Here is a 21,543-nt window from a genome sequence, read left to right as displayed (position 1 = left end):
GATGCTTTCACAGAAACACACACAATTCTGATATCGGTGCGTACATCTCTCTGAGTACATCATTTATTTAAAATAATAGCTTAAGGTATAGTTTCAGCATGACCTTATCCAAATTTTGTTTGAAAGAGAAGATTAAGGCTTCGCAGTTTACTATCCCCATATTAAAACAATAATCAGCTAGCATTTTGTTCTTATACTGTTATATTTTCTGCTTCATGTGTTTTGATTATATCATAATCACTGAAATGAAAAAAAAACTTTTACTTTTCAATGAAATCAGACACTTTTATCAGTTGGAAAAAACCCCCACTAAAGTAATGTTTTAATACAGAGCAAACTGAATCCTCTATTCCTACAGAAGAACCAATTTGTTTTTAAAATATCTGGGTTAATTACTAAACAAATGCCAAAAGGACAAAAAGAGGGGAATATCGGAGTGTAAAGTGGGAACGTCTGTTATAAGAAATAAAAATACTTACAAAACCTGGGCACATTTATAACAGTAGATTCCACAGTGGGCTTAGAGCGCGGGGTGTGTGGCTCCTTCTTTTCAGGCTTGGGGGTAGAACGAGGTCCCGAGGAGAGAGAGGTGGTGATGAGTGTTAAAGCCGAGGTAGGGCTACTCTGAGTCACTCTTGGGGAAGGGTTAAAGGGCTCCACTGAAGGGTCGCTTTTGACATAGACATCTGGCTCCCCTATACTGGATGTAGGGTGGGATGAAGTGTGTGGAGGCTCCCATGTGAGTCCCAGAGTTGGATCAGCAATGAGGACAGGATCCTGCCCTATCCTCTTGGGGTCCAAGTGAGTAGGGGGCTCATACTCGAAGATCTTGTCTACAAAGACCCACTTGAGTCCGGCGGTGCACAGGGCCAGGCTGATGAGGCAGGCGAGGATAGGCAGGATGCAGATTTTCTCCGAGTGCAAGCAGCTCCTCAGCTGTTCGGTCTCCATGCAGATGCAGCAGGTAGCCGCCAGGCCTGCCAACCCTAGGGCTCGGTTGTCCTCGGAGCCACCTGCTGCTGCCGACACCTCGGGGCCAGGCTCGGCAGCTAAGGCCCCTGTGCTGGAGCCAGAGGAGGGGTCGGTGCTGGGAGAGGCGAAAAGGCCCGAGGAGGATTCCTCGGCTCCGTCAGACATCCTCACGGTCGGGAAGAAGATCTCTGGAGGCCTGAACTCTAACTTGGAGCACAAGACGGCAACCAGCAGGAAGGAAGAAGTGTGTCTCCCATTATCTGATCAGGGAGAAAGAATTCGCTCTCTGTTGCCAGTGCACCTTTCTATGGGCACTTCAAAGATTTATAATATGCAAAAACAACGTGCGTGCAACTGAAAGACGACAGTTTTTGTTTTGGAACTGGTCTCAAGGCATGTTGGCTTCTAAAGTGAAAAAAATATCCATATTATTTTGAAGAGAGGACAGGGAGAGGGACAGGCTCGCCTTTTCAAATCTTCCACAATCTAAGCAGAATTGCTGGAATCCCAGAGTTCAAAATTCAGCACACTCACCTGAAGACTTTGAGTGTGCAGCAAGACTGCCTGTCAACATTGTTGGGAAGCAGCAGCAGCAGTGGCAGTAGAAGCAGCAGCAGCAGCAGCGGCTGAAGCGACATTCTGTTGTGCTCAATCGGCAGCTAAAAGAGGCTGAATCATCAAGGAGCAGCAGGTGCCAGTCCTCTGAGCAGCGCTGGAAAAACGTATTATTAGCAGAGAGAGACCAGAGAGGACGGAAGGACTGGGAGAGCGGTTACTCCCCTTTTCTCTTTCCCCTCCTTCTTTCCTTTACTCTCTCCCTCCTGCTCTCTCTCGCTCTGTCTGATACAACCACACTCTCCTTTTCTTTCCTCGCTGCAGAGTATCTGAACACACAGCATACAGATAAGCAAGTTCGTACTTGATCCAATTAAGAAGAAAGGCATCAAATCAGAAGGAGGCAGACAGTCCTGTTTTTTTCTATCCTTTTCTTGTCTTCTAGGTATAGCCATTGATTATGCTAATGCAAGAGGGTGGTTTGTAGAGCTGGAGCTATACTGGCACAACTGACACATGATGCTCCCCAAGGGAACCAGGCTTTTGTTTTAATATTGGTAGGCTGTCTTCTTTGCTCACAGATATTTTTTCAATAAAAGACAAAGAGACAACGACTGCGGTTCAGGTATTTATTAAATGATTTCTTACGTCGGCCAAAACAGTTTTGTTTTACATTATTGCATTCAATCCGGAGCGTTCAGCTACCTTTTTTAATATTCTTAACCTGATTTTCTAGATATGAATTCAATTTGTTCTGATTTGGGTTCATTTGGTTGTTGGCGGATAAAATTCCTGCTTGTAAAACTTGCTCTTTCCCAGTCAATAATCACATTTACGGTTATACTGCTGTGTAGTGCTGACTCAAGGGATATATAAGACTGTAAAGACTGGCCGGAAATAGCATCGACTGTACATAAATATTTCACTGGATAGAGACTACTTGAAGTTTATTACTGTGAAAGTAAATCTGTACCTTTGATCAGGAAATGTGCTACACTATTCAGACCTTCATATTACTAATGAGTCCTGGACAAGGGATTTTAAAAAAAAAAGTTATTGACAGACAGAAACAGGACTTAAATAATTAAAGATGCATGCTGTGTTTCTGTGATTAGAGTATTATTGTCAGCTTTCTTACGTTTATTAACTTTACCTCTCAGGAGTAGGGGAAAATCTATTTCCAGACTTCACCAGCTTGTTTACCGCTTAGTAGAATGTGTAAATACAGTACTTAAATGTTCAGAAGGCTATGGAAAGAATGAATTTCAAACACTAGCCTTTTTGAATTTGGTTTTACAATGAAAAGATAAACATTTCAATTTTTTTTTATTTGGAAGATTAGTCCCAAGCTCAGTATCATCTTTCAAAAAAAATACAGCAGTTTAACTGTTCCCAGTGAAAAAATCATTACACTGCACTATTCTTCATGGGTCATATACAGGCTTTAAGGGTTAACAATCAGAGTCCTTAATTCAACTTCATTAGCACAAAAACTCAAACACCTCCTGGGGGAGCACTTAACCCTTTTGTTCCCACTTCTTGCCTCAGGGGGATGGAAAAGGGCTAAAACCCAATGACTGTATTGTGACTTGCCAATTGTTTCGAGTTTGGAACACTAATGTTTACCTTCACATCTCATCCACCTGCATTTTTCAAACACATTTCAAACACATAGTGTTTAACATGCCGCTGTTCTGGGTTGATGATATCACAGGGACAATATAAATAATTGCAGACAGATTCCTAGCATTGCTTTTTGAAATGCTCTCATTTAGTGCTATTTCATTGGGGTCACTCACATAATAAAAGAAATGGGCTCTTCAGAAGATAAAGGAAGCCTGAAGTAGCCGATCTTTTGCATGGATTTCCAACTTTCTGAACCCTAACCAAGCAACTGACAAAATATTAACATTTATACCCTCTCTGGATTCAGAAGTATTAATGTTACTGTGCTATTCAAAATGTAATCATATTTAATTAAAATCATTATAAAATATATATATGTGTTAAAATAAAACATGTTCCAATAGCAGGGGAGATTATTTCAATCTGAATATTAATATAAATCTGCTCTGTCATCCAGTGCAGCAGTGACACTCTCTGTGTCCTCATTGTTTTGCCAGAATTATCAGGGAAGAATTCAGCATGACGTTTCACTCCATCCATGCACTGTCAGGCTTAAGAGAGACAATCTCTTAACAGATCTGTGTGCAACAAATAGACTTGCAGAAATCCCCCAATGAGCTGCTAATCTATCACTTTGCTAATAGGCTCCTGTAAAGAAAATCCAGGGACTGCTGCCCACATGAACAGCTTGTAGCAGAAAAGCATGGTTTACAGGTCAAGTCAATGTGAAAGTCTCTTTTTACCAGGGAAAGTCCTTCTGATTTCATCATATGAAATCCAGTTGGTCTTCAATTGGTCTCCACTGTGACACACGTAACCCCCTTTTCTTCTGCAGTTCTTCCCAGTCTAAGAGACTTTTAATGTTTTTTTATATATAGGCATCTGATGAAAATTAATTCTGATGTAAAATGTTCGAAAAAAGACTATAGTACTCATATATTGTTTATTAATGTGTATGAAAGAACTAGCAATGGTTTCACCATCCATGCTTATTTTTGTTTTATTCCCTGTACATGGTGCTCCTCAGTGTCAGAGGACAGCTCTCCAGAATTATGGTACAGTACCACCACTACTGCAGGATGTGAATGACAGTTGATTCACAACATGAAAAGAGACAACACTGCTCCTTGTTGAGCACAGTGAGACCTGAAGACAAATCTATCTGCAGAGTTCTGCTTCTTTTAGGAGACCATCAATATCCCACAGAAATGAAAAGAGCTCATTGCTGTTTGCCAGGAATCGCTGAGATTTGAGGAAAGGAACAGAGTAAGCTACTGTAGTTTCTAGATCTGGAGGAGATCATTTTTAAATGTGATAGTTTGTCACATATTCAGCACTAGCATGCTAACATGATATGAGTTGCATTCTTAAGCCATGGTAGTTGTAATTCTGCTCAGAAGAAGAAGTAAAAGAGAAAAGGGCTAAAAAAAAGCAACAACATAAGAAACAGAAACTATCTGCTCTAGGATCAAAACACCCATATGGAGATTTTAGGTCACAACTTGTACAAATTGAGAACAAAACTATTTACCATAAACCTGTCAATGGGTTGAACTACACTTACACCAAAACTTAGTTTGAGTGAGGAGCGCCGTGGATGTCCAACTGAAAGAAGTAGTGTCCTGCCTGTTACACAAAAAAGTTCATTTCTTTAGCAAAACCTCACTAGTTTCTCTAAAGTAGAAAACCACAATCATTTCCAATCCACCTCTTTTCCTGCCACCTTGTGAAGGGCTTTATTAAGAAGTGTTTATACTTTAAGGAAATGTTGAAGCCACACCTTATTATCACTTATAATAAACATGTATAAAAAGGTGAATATCTGACAAAAAAAACTCTGCATGTTGCCACACTTATCTAAAAAAGGCTGAACCATATGCTTTTTCATATACAGTGGCAAACTATCTATTACTAAATCTTCCATAATGTATATGTTTAAGTTATATACTCATGTGCTACAGTACATTGTTACTTAATTCAAATTGTGGGGATCATTTACACTCAGTATGTGTTGAGGGACATGTGTAGTTTGGCCTTGTTATTATTTGTTTTACTGATCTAGATATTGCAGTAATTTCACTTTACAGCACTGCATCCCAGCTAATGGATTAGCTCTGTGCAGACAGCCGACACACTAATACCATATCTAGTTCCAGCTCCTTGATCTCCAGACAGAGTCAGGCAGGTTAAAAGGAGCAGGGTGCTATGGAAATGAGCACAACGGGGCACAGTGCAGCAGAGCTGACACCACAGCGGAGGTGAGTTAGTACATTACAGAGAGTGAATGCTCAGGCAGCAGGGCAATCGTGATGAGCAAAGCTGCTGGAAATCAAAGAAGGCTAGAGCTGTCCCCTCAATGTAGAGAAACACAGATTGCCAAATCAATTTGCGGCACTGGTCTAGCCTGTATAGGCACAACTTTTACACAACCGACCACTTCAGGTTCAGTAACTCCTTTCCACAAGCTAATCTATAAAGCAGCTGTTCTCACAGATGATATGAAACACTTCAAATTGTTCAGAAAAAAGGTTAACGATAATAATCAGCCTTTAACTCTTGCCTTTTAATCTTCACGAATTCATTAAAGTCTATGATATTTAACTCCCCATAATAAAGAAAAGCACAATGATGGAAATGTCAAAGACCCTTAAATAATTTACATTGATTTCTTAATTGCCTTTTACATTAATTATATTCAGCTTATTTCATTTGTTGTGGTGCTATTTAATTAGGGATATTTAAATTATTCAGCAGGAAAAAAAATAATATCAGGTGAGACTGCCTAATGTTACTATCTAGTTCCAAAGATTCACATACTGAATATTTGATTCAGTTATCTTGCTTTAACAATACAGCACACTTTCATCAGTCTATGTTACAAATACATATCTTTCCTAATGAACTCTTTTCCCATGATTAATTTCAGAAATATTTCAAGATTCTTTAATATAATGTTTTGGGTCAGCAATGGAGTCTCACTTTTGGAAGCTCTGCAAAGGATTTGACATAAGCCAATGTCATAATGTAGATCTATCATGAAATAAAGGTTCAGGCCTGCTTCAGAACTTTAGTTCATACTATTACTTCTTTTTCAGAATTTGGCTACTAATGCAGGGTTTTATTTCTCCAGCTGTCTTCTGATCAGACGGAGTTATATTGTTGTGCATATGGTGACACTTCAGGGAGCTTTCCGCCACACGTTTGAAATTAATATATGAAGTTATTTTTTTTAGAAGTAGGTATATGGAAAGAAACTTGTCTTCAATGTCACCATTATACATTATTCAAGAAAGAAAAAAAGAATAACATTGTTATTTAATATTAAACAAGTCTACTTTTAAGACTGATTTACATAAATAGACAAAACTGATGGTTAAGCTTTTTTTTTTACTCCCACCTAATCACACTTATGAGGAGAACCAAACTAAAAATAATTTGCTTCTTTTTTTAAAAAAATAAGGATGTTATTGTTTGTAATTAAAAAAAACTAGGACTAAGCATCCATTTCTCTCACCTAGGAAAAACTGTTATTCTTAAATATCTCTGCAGCAGGTTTCAGGTATATAAAATAACATATTGGTAATGTAAACACTTCCCCAAGGAAAATTCAAATACTGAAAATACTTCAACATTATCTTTAGCTTAATCACTTGATACCAATTACATAAAAGCTAATCTGAAAATTGGGCTCATTCAATTAGTATTCAAGTGAAACAATAATTAACTAATAGATATGACCAGAAAGCAGCATTCTTAACATCTAAATGCAGAAAATGGTTTCTAATAGTTATGTATTTAATTAAAGATGAAATAGGGCTCTAGTCAGTTGTAATTATTCCTTAAACTAAACAGGAAAAAGGATAATTTTTCTTTACATGCACTCATTTACAGGAAGTTATATGTATTATTTATAGTGAGAGAGAGAGAAAAAATTGACCTAGAAAATTCCCCATGTGCTGCTCAAAGTGGAGGGGAATATCTAGCTATTGGCAGACGGATGGTTGCCAGTACATTAGGAGATGAGATGTGAATCTTGCCAAAAACAGTCAGGCATAACTTTTATTAGCAAATAAGGGACAAGGTCTCAGAGGAAGGATTGAATTCAATAATGCAGTCATCTCTCTGCTGACGTACAAACAATGAAGGCTTTTAAAGAGATAGGAAGCCTTTATTATCCCCCTTAAGCACTGTGAAGAGACCATGTATGAACATACAGCACAGAAAGGCAGTGCAAGGTCATACAGCTGTCCATCAGTCACTGATGACATGAATAAGGAAAATCAGTGATAAGAGGCAAATGTAAGTAAAAAGAACAAAAATGACACACACACATACACTCCAATACAACACTTCTAATAGGTTGCATATAATCGAGAGCAATAGGGTGCTTTCGTTTCCTCTTCCACGATCCTCTGTCTGCATCTTTGGTGCCTGTAGCAAAACCTCATCAGTCTCACGATAGGGACTTGTGGGTGCTGCCTGACAGAGTAACAATTTGCAGAGTTCCAGCTGTGCATGTAATGGATCTTTGGGCAGGAAGGAACAGCCATTTCGTTTATGCAAAAAAAGGCAATGACCTCCATTATCATTAATGCTGTACTCATGACCACATTCCTCATCGAGGCCCACAAGGAGCGATAGAGGAGGAGGGATGGGGGATGTTCAGCACTACTCTGGTGAACAGCTCCTAGCTGACACAGGATCCTCACTAGTCAATATGTGTAATCTCATTGACAAGCAACCACTCAAGCCAATTATATGACAATCTGCCTTAAGAGCAGTGCATCTTTAATTGCTGTAAGGTGCCAAATGTTTAATATGAGCAAATGAATAAGACATGCTCTTTGAGGATAAATACTCTCTGAAGGCAAAGCAGATGTCTGCAAACAACAACTGTTTAAAGCAAGCACTAAAATTAAACTGAAGTCAGTGATGTAGGATAATTATTAATGAGTACTTTGCAGCTTTTGGTTGTCTGGATGTCTGTTTTCTTTATTTTTGTGGTTCAAGAACTCACTGCAAAAAAGTGGAAAATAATATCACATGAAATTGAGGGCCATGTGATTTTTTAGTTATGGCAGAAAGCTAATTAGCCACAATTTATAATTTGCCAGATAATTGTTTTCACAAATTAATCCAGTGTAAACAGATGAGTTAAACATCTTCTTGTAAGCTTCACTTTCTCAACTACTAAATACATCAGAAACTACATTACAGTTAATTATGGTCCATCTACATTTTGTGTTTTTAAATAAGTGTAGCTTTTAGTTTTACGATGGTCTAGCCTGTTCTTTTCCAAACATTACAGCCATGCAGAAGCATACCTCTGCTATTTGCTCTGGGAGTCTGATAAATGAGGAAGGAATGGAGTTCCATTCCCAAAAGGCTACAAGCCGATTGTCAGTGTTGCACTAATACTACTCACTCTTAACTGTTAACCCTGAGGGCACCCTTTCCAAATGGCAGATGTTAAAGAGTTGCATACAAGAAAAGAGCTTCTAGCTTATTGGAGTGAAGCATGAGGATACAACATGGGTTCAATTTAATTGTAGGTTAATATAATGTTTCACTGTGGTAATAAATAAATTGTTTCATTAATGTAAAACATGTAAAAACAGTCAGAACACAATGACTTCTTCCCTATGCTTTTGGTAAAGACTAGTGCAGAACATATTTCAATATTTTTATCAAATTACATACTCTCTTCAGAAAGAATAATCTTGTTATTAGTCTACAGTACATCACACCCAGTCTTTTTTTAAGTATTTAGAGTAGCGATCAGCTCAAGAGAATGAACTGAATAAAAACTGAAGCATGTAAATAATATATGAAAACTGAAAATAAGCTAAAAAGCAAATCCATCGTTGCTTTTGACATGTTTTGTTTCGTTCTGTTGTTTCTTTATGGTGGAAAAAATATAAACAGATTTTTGTCATGTAACCAGAAAATAAAAACTCTAATCTGGGACACCAGGCTGAAAGAACGGATAAAAAAAGAGATTTTGTATTTTTGACAATTACAGGCAGTGCTTGGTTTATGTAGATGCTTTGATACACTGACAATCAAATAACACTTGTTATAAAGTTCACATTTTGCACTACTGAAATGCACATCATTAACTTGCTGAAGGATAACAGTTCTTTGGGTGATAGTGATATTTCATAGTATAGTTCATTTTACCAGCTCATCTCACAAGATCAAACAACCTTTCTCATCTGGATTGACACAGAAACAGTGAAGGGGGATTGATAATAAAATAAAGCATGCGGCATAGAAGCAAAATGTACTGTACGTCTACACTATAGCCTAAAACTCCTTCACTATGAACTGAACACATTTAATTATCTTAAACTTAATTCAGTCAACTCTTTATCCAGGGAGACTCTCAATCTGTTTCCACAATGTGGAAATAAAAAGAACACAGTTGGGCAACTAATAACACAGCAGTAAGGCCAATACAAATCAGGCAACCATAAGCACTACTTTTACAGTGAATAAGAGTAACTGGTAATTACATTACCAGTGTGAGAATTAGAAGATTAGTGTATTACTCTGAAAAAGATTTCAGTGTTGTCTTTACAGTTGAGTTGTGAGCAGGCAGCAGAAGGTGGTCAGGGCCCGCACAGTTCTAATTTCTGACGGTAGTGCTTTCCACCATTGAGGAGCAAGGGTGTAGAATGAATGGGCTCTGGAAATAGGAGAAGAGAGAGGCGGTACAGACTGTCTGGGGGAAGACAAAGGGAAAGGAAAGGGAGGGGTCAAGAGGGAGTGTAAGGAGAGATAAGTAACTGCAGACAGGAGGGAGCAGAGTGGTTTACACAGTAGAAGGCGTAGAACTGAATGCATGCAGCAAGTAGGAAGCCAGTGCAGGGATAGGATATAATTAAATATGAAGAAGGTCTAAATGTAAAGAAAGGCTGCTTTTCACTAATAAAACATTAGCTTTGCAAATGAGTCTTAGCCATTTAATGGTGCTATGTGCCACTGGAAATCTACACAGAGTATTTCGCTTCCTATTGGCCCAGTCAATACCAAGATATTTTATGTGTTGTTGAACAGTATGTTATCTGATGAAAGAAGAAGATATGGAAGGAATAAAAAAGGAAGGTATGCTGAAAAAGACACAAACCTCAAATGCTCCACCCTGCAATGGTGTTAGAACATGCTGATAAAACAATTCAGTGGCTTTAGATCAATTCGGATTACACACCAATTCGTCTTCCACTGCATATGGGATTACGCAAACAATAATTAGAAGTAAACTAGTAGATCAATTGTAAGGCAATAGGATACTAGGGTATACTCAACATGGATTTAGAAAATGCGAGTCTTGTTAATTTATCTTTTTAAAGAGTCCGTTGAACAAAGAAAAGCAGTAATGGATATGAAGAGCATATGATGTAGTACAGTATATTTAGATTTTAAGGTTTTTGATTAAATGCATGATGCATATCTTTGGATTGAAAACTGGTAAATGGATAAAGAGGTTAACGAACCAATTGGGGGGGGTTAAGATATTAGTGGAGAACCATATATATGATTATATCATACCAATTATCTCTAAATATAAGATAGGAAACTCTGAGAGTGAAAAAGATACTTATAAAAAAGATCTAGGAGTTTATAATAATACATCATTTCAATCTTATAGACCTGTAATTCTCCACTGAGGGGAATGCAACCACTTTCTTGAACTGAGTTAAAGATTAGATAAAGTCCTTCCTGGGACAGCACTACATTAATGAGCTTCATAACCAACCGGCCTACCTACAGTACCTGTATTTTTGATCAGCTGAACCAACTGAATATTTCCATCAAAGATAAAAACCAGAGTGCAAGAGCGATGAATAGAAACGGTCTCACTTTCGAGTGAGATTTTGGAAGATCCTGTGCAAATCAACATCTATAAAGTTGCATCCCAATAACACTGCTGTGGATTCTCAGATTTGTTCCCAGAGGCTTGATGTGTCTGATTCTCACAAAGTAAGCAGTGATCTGTATTTAAGGGCCATAGACTCTGTACCACTTCCTTTAAAACCCTCATTTAATATACTTTGTCTAATCACTGCAACTGACACCTACATAGTTTACGTAATATGTTAAAAAAATGAATTAAAATTAATTAATCACATTCAGACTACGAGGTTTATTCTAAAATTGACTGTTTTCAATTAAAACACAAAACCTGCAAAAGACACAATCAACAGCCGAGTGAATGAGAACAAATGATTTTTGCTTATCTCCTGTAAATCTTACTTTGTTATGCAACTTAAAATTATTTTATTTTCTGAGTCATCAGAGATTGGATACATACTGTAGTTTTGCTACGCTTTTTTAACTTCTTAATTTTCTCTTTGCTCAGTGCAATGCTTGTATGGAGCAATGACAAGTATGATGGAATAAGCAATACACAATGCTCTCATCCATCTTTTTGCAACCTGCCAAAAATGTCTTTGAATTATCAACACCAATACTGCACTCCATAAACACAAGGGCGAAAAGGCTGAGCTACACGTTAACTGGACAATTTAAGCAATTCATAAATGCCTAGGCAATTTTATTAATGTATTAAGAATAACTGCAGGAAATGTAACCCATCAGATAGTGTCAGAAAATAATTCTGACAATTACCAAGACTGATTTGCTTGGATTCCAGCCTAAAGCATTTTCTGATTTTCTTATATATCTTTGCTTCTGTTTGAAATACAGTCTATTAAAAATATGTCTTGCAGTCAAAATGCAATAATTGCATTGTGTTTGAGATGTGAAAGAACCCAGAAGAATAAAGAAGTAAAATAATTATAGATGCCTGTGATCTGAATGAGCAGTAATATTAAAGTTAGGTTATTTTTGTTCATTTTCTTTATCAAACATGAAACACCTTAAATAAGCTAGTCTCTGTGGTATGAAAACTCATATTTGTCCTAGATAGGCTGTAATTTTTAATACCCTTGCTCTACTTTGTCACTTATGCTTAAGAAGGACATTAAATAATGCCACTTGACTTCTGGAATAATAAACCTGACAAGCAATCTCTATTGAAAACTAAATATCTATTATGTCTCTGTCCTTTAACTGTATTATTTGTTCTTGACCTAGTTTAGACAATGTAAAATGAATAAAACAAAAATTCCAAAAATGCACAGTACGAAAGTACTGATTTAAAATGTATTTAATCCCTGAAAAATATTATTTTCCTTAAATTGCTCACCAGGCATTAAAGTTTGATTAAGAACTTAAAGGCAATATTCCACCTTCAGTATACAAGTATTAAAATGTCATAAGACTATAATCATAAAGCAAAATGATGGAACATAAAAAAAAGATATAAACTTACAAACTTTTTAAAATTGAGTACATTTTGCTGTTGCTTTTACCAACCTGGCAACACAGAAAACAGCACCTCACTCTCAGTCAAACTTTACCAAGATGTCAGAAACATTTCGGGTATCATCCATCCACATTGATTTTAGTAGATGTACAGTGTATTCAGAAATAAATCTTTAACCAAAAAGTAAAAGGGTTATGTACTGTTGAGATAGCTAACAGGGGGCTATACTGTAATGAAAACAGTATTCTGTAATATGACAGAAAAAGAAGATACTGTTTAAAGCCTAATCTACACATAACATATTGAGAATGAAATCTTACATGTACTACAAATTACGTTTACACAGCATCTATGATACAATGAATTTCTCACATTTAGACTCCAAAATTCCAACCCTCTTAAAACAAAAACAAAGCCACAGCTCTGCTCAACAGCAGCAGCTTTGCCGGAGTTTATTACACAAATAACATTTCATTCATAACATTCCATACCCATTTTTATCACAGTAACATACCTATCAAAAGATAAAAATGTTTACTTAGTGACTCCGTCCACATTTGGGAATGCTGCACACTTTCCATGCTGGTCAGTCTCAAACACCTGTAACAATTCACGATCAGATTTCAAATCAAAGGGGGAAGCCAAGGACTTCTACTGCTAGCAGTAGGAACACATACATTTGGCTGAGAAATGACTGCCACTTGAAAAAGCTTCTGCTTCTACAAAGATGATTTTAAAGCATTAAAAAATGCAGCTCCTAGTGATTCAAGGCTTGATGATTTGGCTCATGGACCACATATAGCAAACCTTGGAGTAAGCGACTATATGTATATTGTGAATACAACAAATGGCAGCAAGAGATTTGCAAAAAGACAAAATCACGGACTGGGTAAACTCTTGGTGAATGAAATTTAACGTTGACAAGTAGATCCACACAGGTAACAGGAGCACACACAATACTAAAATCACAACATGTTGATTCTGAGCTACACTCTGAAGGAATCTGGCTGATTATGGAAATTCTTTAATGTCCTCAATAAGTGCGATGTGGGGAAGTAATAAAAAAGCAAATGGAATGTTTGGATATATATTGCAAACTGTGCAACTTACACCCATGTCTGATATTATGCTTTACAACACACACAAATGAGTCACACGTACACTATAAAAGCACTGTGTTCTTCTTTATTTATAGTAGTATTAATGTGAGACCGAGGCCAACTCCACCAATGTCCCTTTACTGAAGTAATACAGTTTGCTCAAGATGACAAGACAAAACGTATTTCAGAAATTTAAAAGGATCTTAGAAGAATAATTAACCTTGGCAACACAAACAATCCACATAAGATTAGAGATATATTTTCAAAGATTCCTAAGAATATTGATATGCTGTGTTTAATAGATGCTGGCAACCTTGCAAATGTACAGTTTTTAATATGCATAATGTTTCCAGCTTAGAAGAATTCATGCTTTAGCATTCAAATATGTGATTGAGAGATCAACATTGTCATGGTTTTTACAATAATCTTTTTTAAACCCATATTTAATGGTGACTTTAATCTTGGATACATGTGTAGCTACAGAACTTGACATCTGTTGTGCATCTGAGCAAAGGTGCTTCACTCAACTTGCTTTAGTAAGTCCCCCCACCCCCATCCTGTATAAATGGACCTCCGGGTCATCTTTGCCAATGAGAATTTGTACACTGCTGACTGACCTGGTCAAATAAAGGAATCATTACATTCAGAAGATGTGGAAAATATTTGTTTTATCCTCTACTAGTTTTCCTTGCCTTTAAGAGTTTTTTGCATAACTTGAGGTGGGAATGTGTATCAGGCTACCCAGCCATGTTTTTGAAGCCAATTCCCTGACTTCTTTCAAGAAACAGCTGGATGAAATCCTCAGATCAAATAGCTACAAACTAGCAAACAGACTAGATGGCCTCCTCTTGTTCGAGATAATTCTTCTGTTCTAATTGCATGCGGTGCATTGGAGCAAAGTGGCAAGGTTACACCAGAACTGCACAAAGGGAGCTGCAGCAGTGAGTGACCGCTTATCACCATGAAAGGCCATATCTCCACAAACACAACACAGCAAAGCAGCACAGCTTATTTACTCAGCTGCACTCGGCACCTTGCTGTATACAGTAAGCTATAGTACCATTACAAGCAACTAAAGCTCCAAAGGCCTAGCACAATTTGTACACAAACCAAGATATAACTAACCTGTTTTGAACAAAAATGTCTGATTGACAAATCCATTTTTAAGCTGGTTGGCAAAAGAGAAGAGAATACTGCAAGTATGTATATTTGATAAATCGTAGTGGTAGCATTTCCTAGTGTATCAGCTAAACTTGAGTGCTGAGACAGTTCAAATCCCCTGATTTATTCCCCCAGACCTAAATATGCAAATGGATCAAGCTAATGATCTTTGATACTGTTTAGTTCTGCCAGCTGTATTTAAGGATTATAAACTGGCCCATCCATTTTACTGCAAGTGCAATGTCAGCGCCATCAGCATTTTATATGGGTGAGACCATTTTCCCTCTCCTTCTCTGAATCCTTCTGACAAAAATAAAATGGTCCACAAAAAAGAGCCTTAGATCAATAATCAATAAATTCTGAGGATGCTAGAACTAGACGAGCAGGTTTTCCAGTTTTAAGGATTTTTAAGTATAAAAGGCAGCAGCAGGAAGTTATAGTTAGGGCTGTAGACTGGAGGGTCACAGGTTCAAATCCCAGGTGGGGTGTTGCTGTGGTACAGCTGAACAAAGGTATTTCACTAACATTAAGAAAACTCTGGGTACTGAAAATATCACATACTGTACAGTATTGTATGCACATTATAGGACAAGTAAGAAGCTAAATACTGTACATTGCGTGATACCTTGAATAATTAGGAAAAACTGACCATGTTAGTTGTCATCACTGAACTGTTATTGTTAATTGCTAATAAGTATTCTTTTATGACTGGCTTCCTGTTTAAATACACTGAAAATACTGTTAAATCAAGTGTAATTGAAAATAATTGAAAAAAAGAGAAAATCCATTCCTAATGTAGTGAATTCTGAGTGTTGTTAACTACCTGTAGTTACCAAGACTAATTTTTGAAAGGAGAGACAGTGCTTTTTCTAGTGTGAGTACTCTCTTGAAGCCTGGGAAAAGAACAGCTGTAAAACATACAGGAAAGAAATAGTATATGCAAAGAACATGGAAATTAATTGGGAAGCTTCACAGGCTTTCAGCTTTGCAGACACCAATAATTTTTCCTCCAATACCAGGGACAAACGGGGGTCATGATGTCCCTGGAAAGCATGAAAAATGACTTCCTCTACAAGCATAAGGAAGAAGAACTCAAACATACTTAGCAATCGTCTCTGTGACTTGGCTAATGATAGCACATGGTTTCCAGTTACAAAGCTTTTTTTTTTCTAACATGGTATAGCCTGCAAGGAAACTCTAATCAGAAAGAAGTACCACAAATCAATAGCTAGCTGCACCAGGTCCACTTCTTCCCATCAAATAGAGCTGAAATGGCTCCATCTTTAACTTTCCCTCAAACAAACCAAAAGGTATTTAGAAACAGGATAGTGGTAGGAAACTGTGTGCATAGTATTAGTATCATGTTGAATGAGTTTTTTCCATCACTGGGATATATAAAATAAAATATATTTTCTACACTAAATGTTTCCGCCTTACTTTTTCTGTTGACCATATCCTAAATCCCTTGTGTACTGCCAAGACACTTCTATTTAGCAAGCAGTAATACATTGTGAAGAAAGGTATGCATTAAAGTACAGTCTTACAGATACGCACATACTGAATATGAGGATATAAATGCATACAAGGATCTTACAGAACTGGTACAACCCTGCAGGGTCAAGGTTACACAATTCCAGACAGTAAGATTCGCGCCACCAGCCACTGTGCCAAAAGAGTAACTCCACTACACTGCCGCTGCATGTGATAATGGCAGTCTGTCGAAGTGCAGAGCAACTGCTCAAGAAAACAGCAAGAATTCTCTGGGAGTACAAAAATAACTTGTAATAAACGAAGTGTCCGGGTGTGCCACAGAATGATGAGGAGAATAATAAAGAACAGGACTAATTTTCTCTCCCAGTGAGTCGCTGCTTCATTTTATACCCCAGTTCCATTCAAGTTGCTACAGTATGTGTCACCTGTGAAGGTACAACCCACTAGTTGGTCATTATATATGAATGACTGTTAAAATTACATGATACCATTTTTATTTAAAAAGATATTATTTGCCACTGGTTTCTTGAACGTTTTTTTTTTCTTTCGTCTTCCTTATCCTCACCTATAATTAAACAAATGGATAGTCATTCGTTTAAAATCTAAGTGCCGTTACAGCTAAGAAATAGTTCTGTACTTTTCCTCTTCTCCATCCAGCTGGTAGTGCAAGCAAGGAACCCCACAGGGCAAGACCAGAAAGCGGCAGGATGAAGCCCAGTTGTGAAACTCTGCAACTCTTTCAAAGATGCGACAATGGCAACAGACTGCCTGAACAGCAGGGCATGAGTCAGGCGTTAGGACGGGAGCCTAAAATGGATTATTACAATTATAATCCCAATTAATGATCCTTACACTCATCAGGGAGGATTGTCAATCACCTTCTTAACCCAAGGCTGCCATGAAAAAAATGAATGCAAAAACCGAGAAAACATAAAAAAAATCTGCATTTTTAAAGACGTATCACACCAAAAAGAACTTATTTTCTCAATTATCGAATACTGTGGACTATAGTAGGATGGTCTCTTATGTTTTGCAATTTAAAGTTAAACATGAAGCCCTTTAAAGAACAAGCAAGTCTTTAAAACCAATACTTTCCACAGCATCCTCAAAGTACAGTATTTGAAACCCATGTATCCCATATCCCAAATAAAGCAGAACTTACTCTACAAGATATTTGATTACTTAAATCATTCTGAAATGAAACTGGAATACAATGGAATGAAACTTGAAAAAATAAAATTGTGTCTTCTTGTTTTCTTGATATCCTACATTCTTGATGTCCAAATGCATGACCAGCTGAAAGGCATCACTACATAAATATTCATTTATTCAAATCCATTCCATTGACAAACCAGCTCCTTATTTATTCAAACTGCAAATCAAATTAAAAAAAACTAACATAAAACTACTGTAGTGCAATCAAAGTGTCTTGTTTGAAGTAAGCTTGCAAAAAGGATTTCATTTAAAAAGAGACAAAAGAATAATGCTTTCAATTATGTCCCTGAATGTCTTCTGAATAATGGTTGGCTTAACAAATGGGGGGAAAAACTAGTATTTTAATGGCAATGAGTGACTGCCTCTGTCGGTCACCTAGCTTTATTAGGCTCTGGCCTGTCCTTGCTTTGTGATCAGTTCTGAAAGAGAAAGGATGAAACAGCTACTTTCCTTTGGCACTATTTCAGAAGAGTACTATACACTAATTGAAAAAAGTGATTAGGCATCCAGATTAAACGGCCCTGAATAGCAATGACTCCTGCACTATTGCAAAACTATGAACAGACAGTGGAGGAGACAAGGGCCAGCAGACTAAAAGCATTTACCTGTCTGATATATTAATGGTTTGAGTGTTTCACTCTATCACTTTCGTGTTTAATAACATCTGATTTTGCAAAGACATGAGCAGAATTCTCAGAAAGCCACAAACAGAACAATAAATGATCCAATGGTAAAAACCAAGAAAAGACCTGGAATATTGAAGTCCTCAAAAAGATCTTTCCAAGACGGGCAATTCTAACTCATTTTACTATTATTTATTTTTTTAATTAAATGGCATTAAAATGAAAATCCATCCCTCCATCGTCTAATGACTTTACCCAATACAGACACAGGGGAGCCGGAGCCTATATTTTCTGAAAAGTGTTTACTATGTATTAGATGTAATAAATAGATGTCTTTGGAAACTACATCCTCTGATATAATGCAATTCTTGTTCATATTTCTATCTCTAGGGCACAGAAACTACACAGGGGCATGAAGGTTTGTTATAGTGCCAAAACATCATTGTATACTACGGCTATTAATACTACATGTACCGTACTTCACATACCGAGTAATACTACTAATAATGGATGTTGTAAGCTTAAAAAGTAAAAGATGCTCTCTATCTGCTGAAAGAGAGTAACTTATATTCATGGAATCTGTGAACATAATCTACTCCAGTCAGGGGAGTCCACCAAACTATTGAGAACACACCTCATTATCCTGAGTCAGTGATAAATATGTATCTGTTATGCTGGGCATGCAGCAGCAATACCATGCTAACCTGAGGAGGATGACTGGGCTAATAAGCGAGATGGGATAACACACCGTGAAGTTATGATCTCCAGTCACTCCTACTGGGTACATCAGAAATTAAAATGCAATGTCATGTTTAAAGATGTGCAATCTTACTTAGTATTTTTCTTGCTTTCAACAACTGCAAATACAAAAACAAAAACAAGCTTTAAAATGACAAAAATGAATTCAAATGAAAAATGAATCTAAGTACATACTGTACTAATAACAATAACACCCCTCAATGGAAACATAGACTGACATGATTAAGATATGGATGAATACCTTTCCCTCTAAAAGATGGGGCAACAAAGCCAAGCTGACAGCCAAGCAATCTGTATTTACAATCAAGCAATTCACATGAACGGCAAATAAAATACATGTTTTTAATTCAGGGTTATTCAGACACAGTCATGCGTGTCCAGGCCATGATATTACCTCCACTGTGGTTCAGAATTTCCTCAGCACAAGTACAAAGATGAGCCAGGGGAGGTAGGGAACAAAGCTTAATGGACAGATGAGATCAAGAAAAACTTGACCAAAGTGATGGAAAGGTTCAAGTGTGGAGAAAAGAAAGGAACTGCAGATGCTCCAAAGAACATCACCTCATCTCTGAAGAATGCCCTGGCCTGGGCAGGCATGGCTGCCTCTGGAACTGGCTCACTCATCTTTATTGATGATGTAACTGATGATGGCAGCAGCAGAAAGGATTCTGACATTTCCAAAACATTTTGTCTGCTTATGAAGAAGAAAATGCTTTCATACTTATAGGACGGCACTTTGCCATTAGCATGACAATGACTCAATACATACACCTAACATAATCAAGGCGTTCATTGGGAGAAAGAAAGTGGAAACTCTTAGACTGACCAAGCCAATATCAAGTCAGAATACTAAAAGAATAAGCAGGAACACAAAGTGGATGCAGCAAAACATTTAAAATGATTTTGTGAGGTCAGCCTCAAGCAAAACCAAACCAAATAGTGACTTTTACTAGTCCAAAATCTACTTAAAGTGAATGTTTCTCAATACTTATGGTCACTTCAAATCACTAGATTAAACACAAAGTAGGGTTTCTTCATATGATCAAATGGATGTATGTATTACCTCCAAAATAGAAGTACATTATACTGTACTTAACATTCACATTAATCTCATTATTACAAATAGAAATTGCTTCATGGTAAATCAAAATGACTTGACCATACCAATACTTTTGAAGGGCACATAATTTCTGCTCTTGAATGGAATTAGCACTGCACAGCAAATACTGTAGAGGAAGTGAAATACTCAAAACTCAAAAGACCATATCCAGGATTTAGTGCACTTATAAAAACATACAGTACATCTTGATGAGACTGTGCTGTAAAAAGAACCCCCTTTATGGTCCTACCTTTGATGACTGTGAGGTTGCCAGTAGAACTGTATGTTCCATGCTGATTGATGGCTTCACACCTGTATGACCCGCTATGTGATTCCGCAGCTTTGTTTATCCGAATCTCAGAGCCCTTCTTACTGCAGGAGACAGTAAAAATGGAAATATCACTTCAGTGATCAATACTGTACTGAAGAGTTGATGGGAGTGCTAAATCACATTGAATGTGAGTGCTACAAACCAACCTTTTTCGTGGTAAAACAGTTTAAATGTATTTTTTATGTCTACCATATCAAACTTTAAAAGGAAAAAAAAACATTAATATATCTGTATTATTAAAGAAAACAAATAATACTAAATTCTACATTGAAAAGCCTCTGTGAGAACAAAGACAGGTACAATAATTGTACGAAAATTGACAGCCAGAAGCTTTAAAACCTCTTTCATGTAAGAGGGGAAATATACCTAGCCTCTTTCAGAGTGAAATAATAAAACCATGGATTTTACTCGACTCCATGCAGGGATTAGCATATACAGTATATATTCATATATACCAAGGTATCAGCATGTCAATAAACTAAGCAGAAACACACAAGGTTGCGCAGATTGTAAGTTAAACAGCTTTGGTCAGAATTCACCATTTTTAAGTTTTCTTCGAGCAACTCATACACAGAAAGCACATATTTATTTTCCTCTCACTTTTTCGTTTTTTTGATACGAATGCCTTTGGGCTTGTTTTTCCCAGACAGCACTTTGCCGTCTTTGTACCACTTGAAGTCGGGAGCTGGGTTTCCTGCTCTGGCTTCGCACTTCAATAACGCTGTCCTGCCCTCTTCCACTTGCATACTCTTCACATCCTTCAGCTTCGGGGGGGCTGAAAACACAGACAACACACAAAATAATGAGGTCCAAACTTTAAGATCAAGATGGTGTGGATGTGCCCATCTTTTCTTCGATCGTGATCATTTTCAGGCTATTAGCACAGAAGGCACGTAAATACAGTACCTCAGAGAGCATTTCACTTGTAAGGTCTAAGTAAATATTGAATTCGAAATGAAGACATCCAGTTATTGTGAGACATTCAGGGTGTGCATTCACAGGATAGCACTCTCAGCAAATGCATAGCATTCGCATCTGTTTTCTTCAAGACATTTCGAGTATTGAGGTGGTGCAGAACATAGGACACTTGCAACCAGGGGGAAACCAATCAGACCATCAGCTTGGTGGCTTTTTAAGTGATTTGATCCAAGAATCTCATCCAACTATTTCTTGACATTTTCTTAAAATAAGCCATAGCAGGAAATTCAACAATATGGCTGGGCAGTTTGTTCCATACTCCCACAAAACCACTGAGCCTCCCATGTTTTTAAAACACTGTT

At 37.2% G+C, this 21,543-nt stretch overlaps 1 protein-coding gene across 3 annotated transcripts in view; it reads right to left on the bottom strand.

Moving 5' to 3' along the window:
* Nucleotides 1-21,543, bottom strand: part of nrg1 (neuregulin 1) — a 246,375-nt gene that overhangs the window by 49,862 nt on the left and 174,970 nt on the right. For all 3 annotated transcript variants that reach the window (XM_088911737.1, XM_088911738.1, XM_088911736.1), the window contains exons 2-3: nucleotides 20,864-21,038; nucleotides 20,183-20,304 (exon numbers count right to left, since the gene is read on the bottom strand). In XM_088911737.1, the coding sequence (XP_088767863.1) occupies nucleotides 20,183-20,304; nucleotides 20,864-21,038 (297 nt within the window). The remainder of the gene's footprint in view (nucleotides 1-20,182; nucleotides 20,305-20,863; nucleotides 21,039-21,543) is intronic.

Source organism: Atractosteus spatula, chromosome 3 (assembly GCF_055471065.1).
Source record: "Atractosteus spatula isolate fAtrSpa1 chromosome 3, fAtrSpa1.hap1, whole genome shotgun sequence".
Taxonomy (NCBI): Eukaryota; Metazoa; Chordata; class Actinopteri; order Semionotiformes; family Lepisosteidae; genus Atractosteus; species Atractosteus spatula.
The sequence above is the reverse complement of the archived record's forward strand: the minus strand, read 5'-3'. Positions and strand labels throughout refer to the sequence as shown.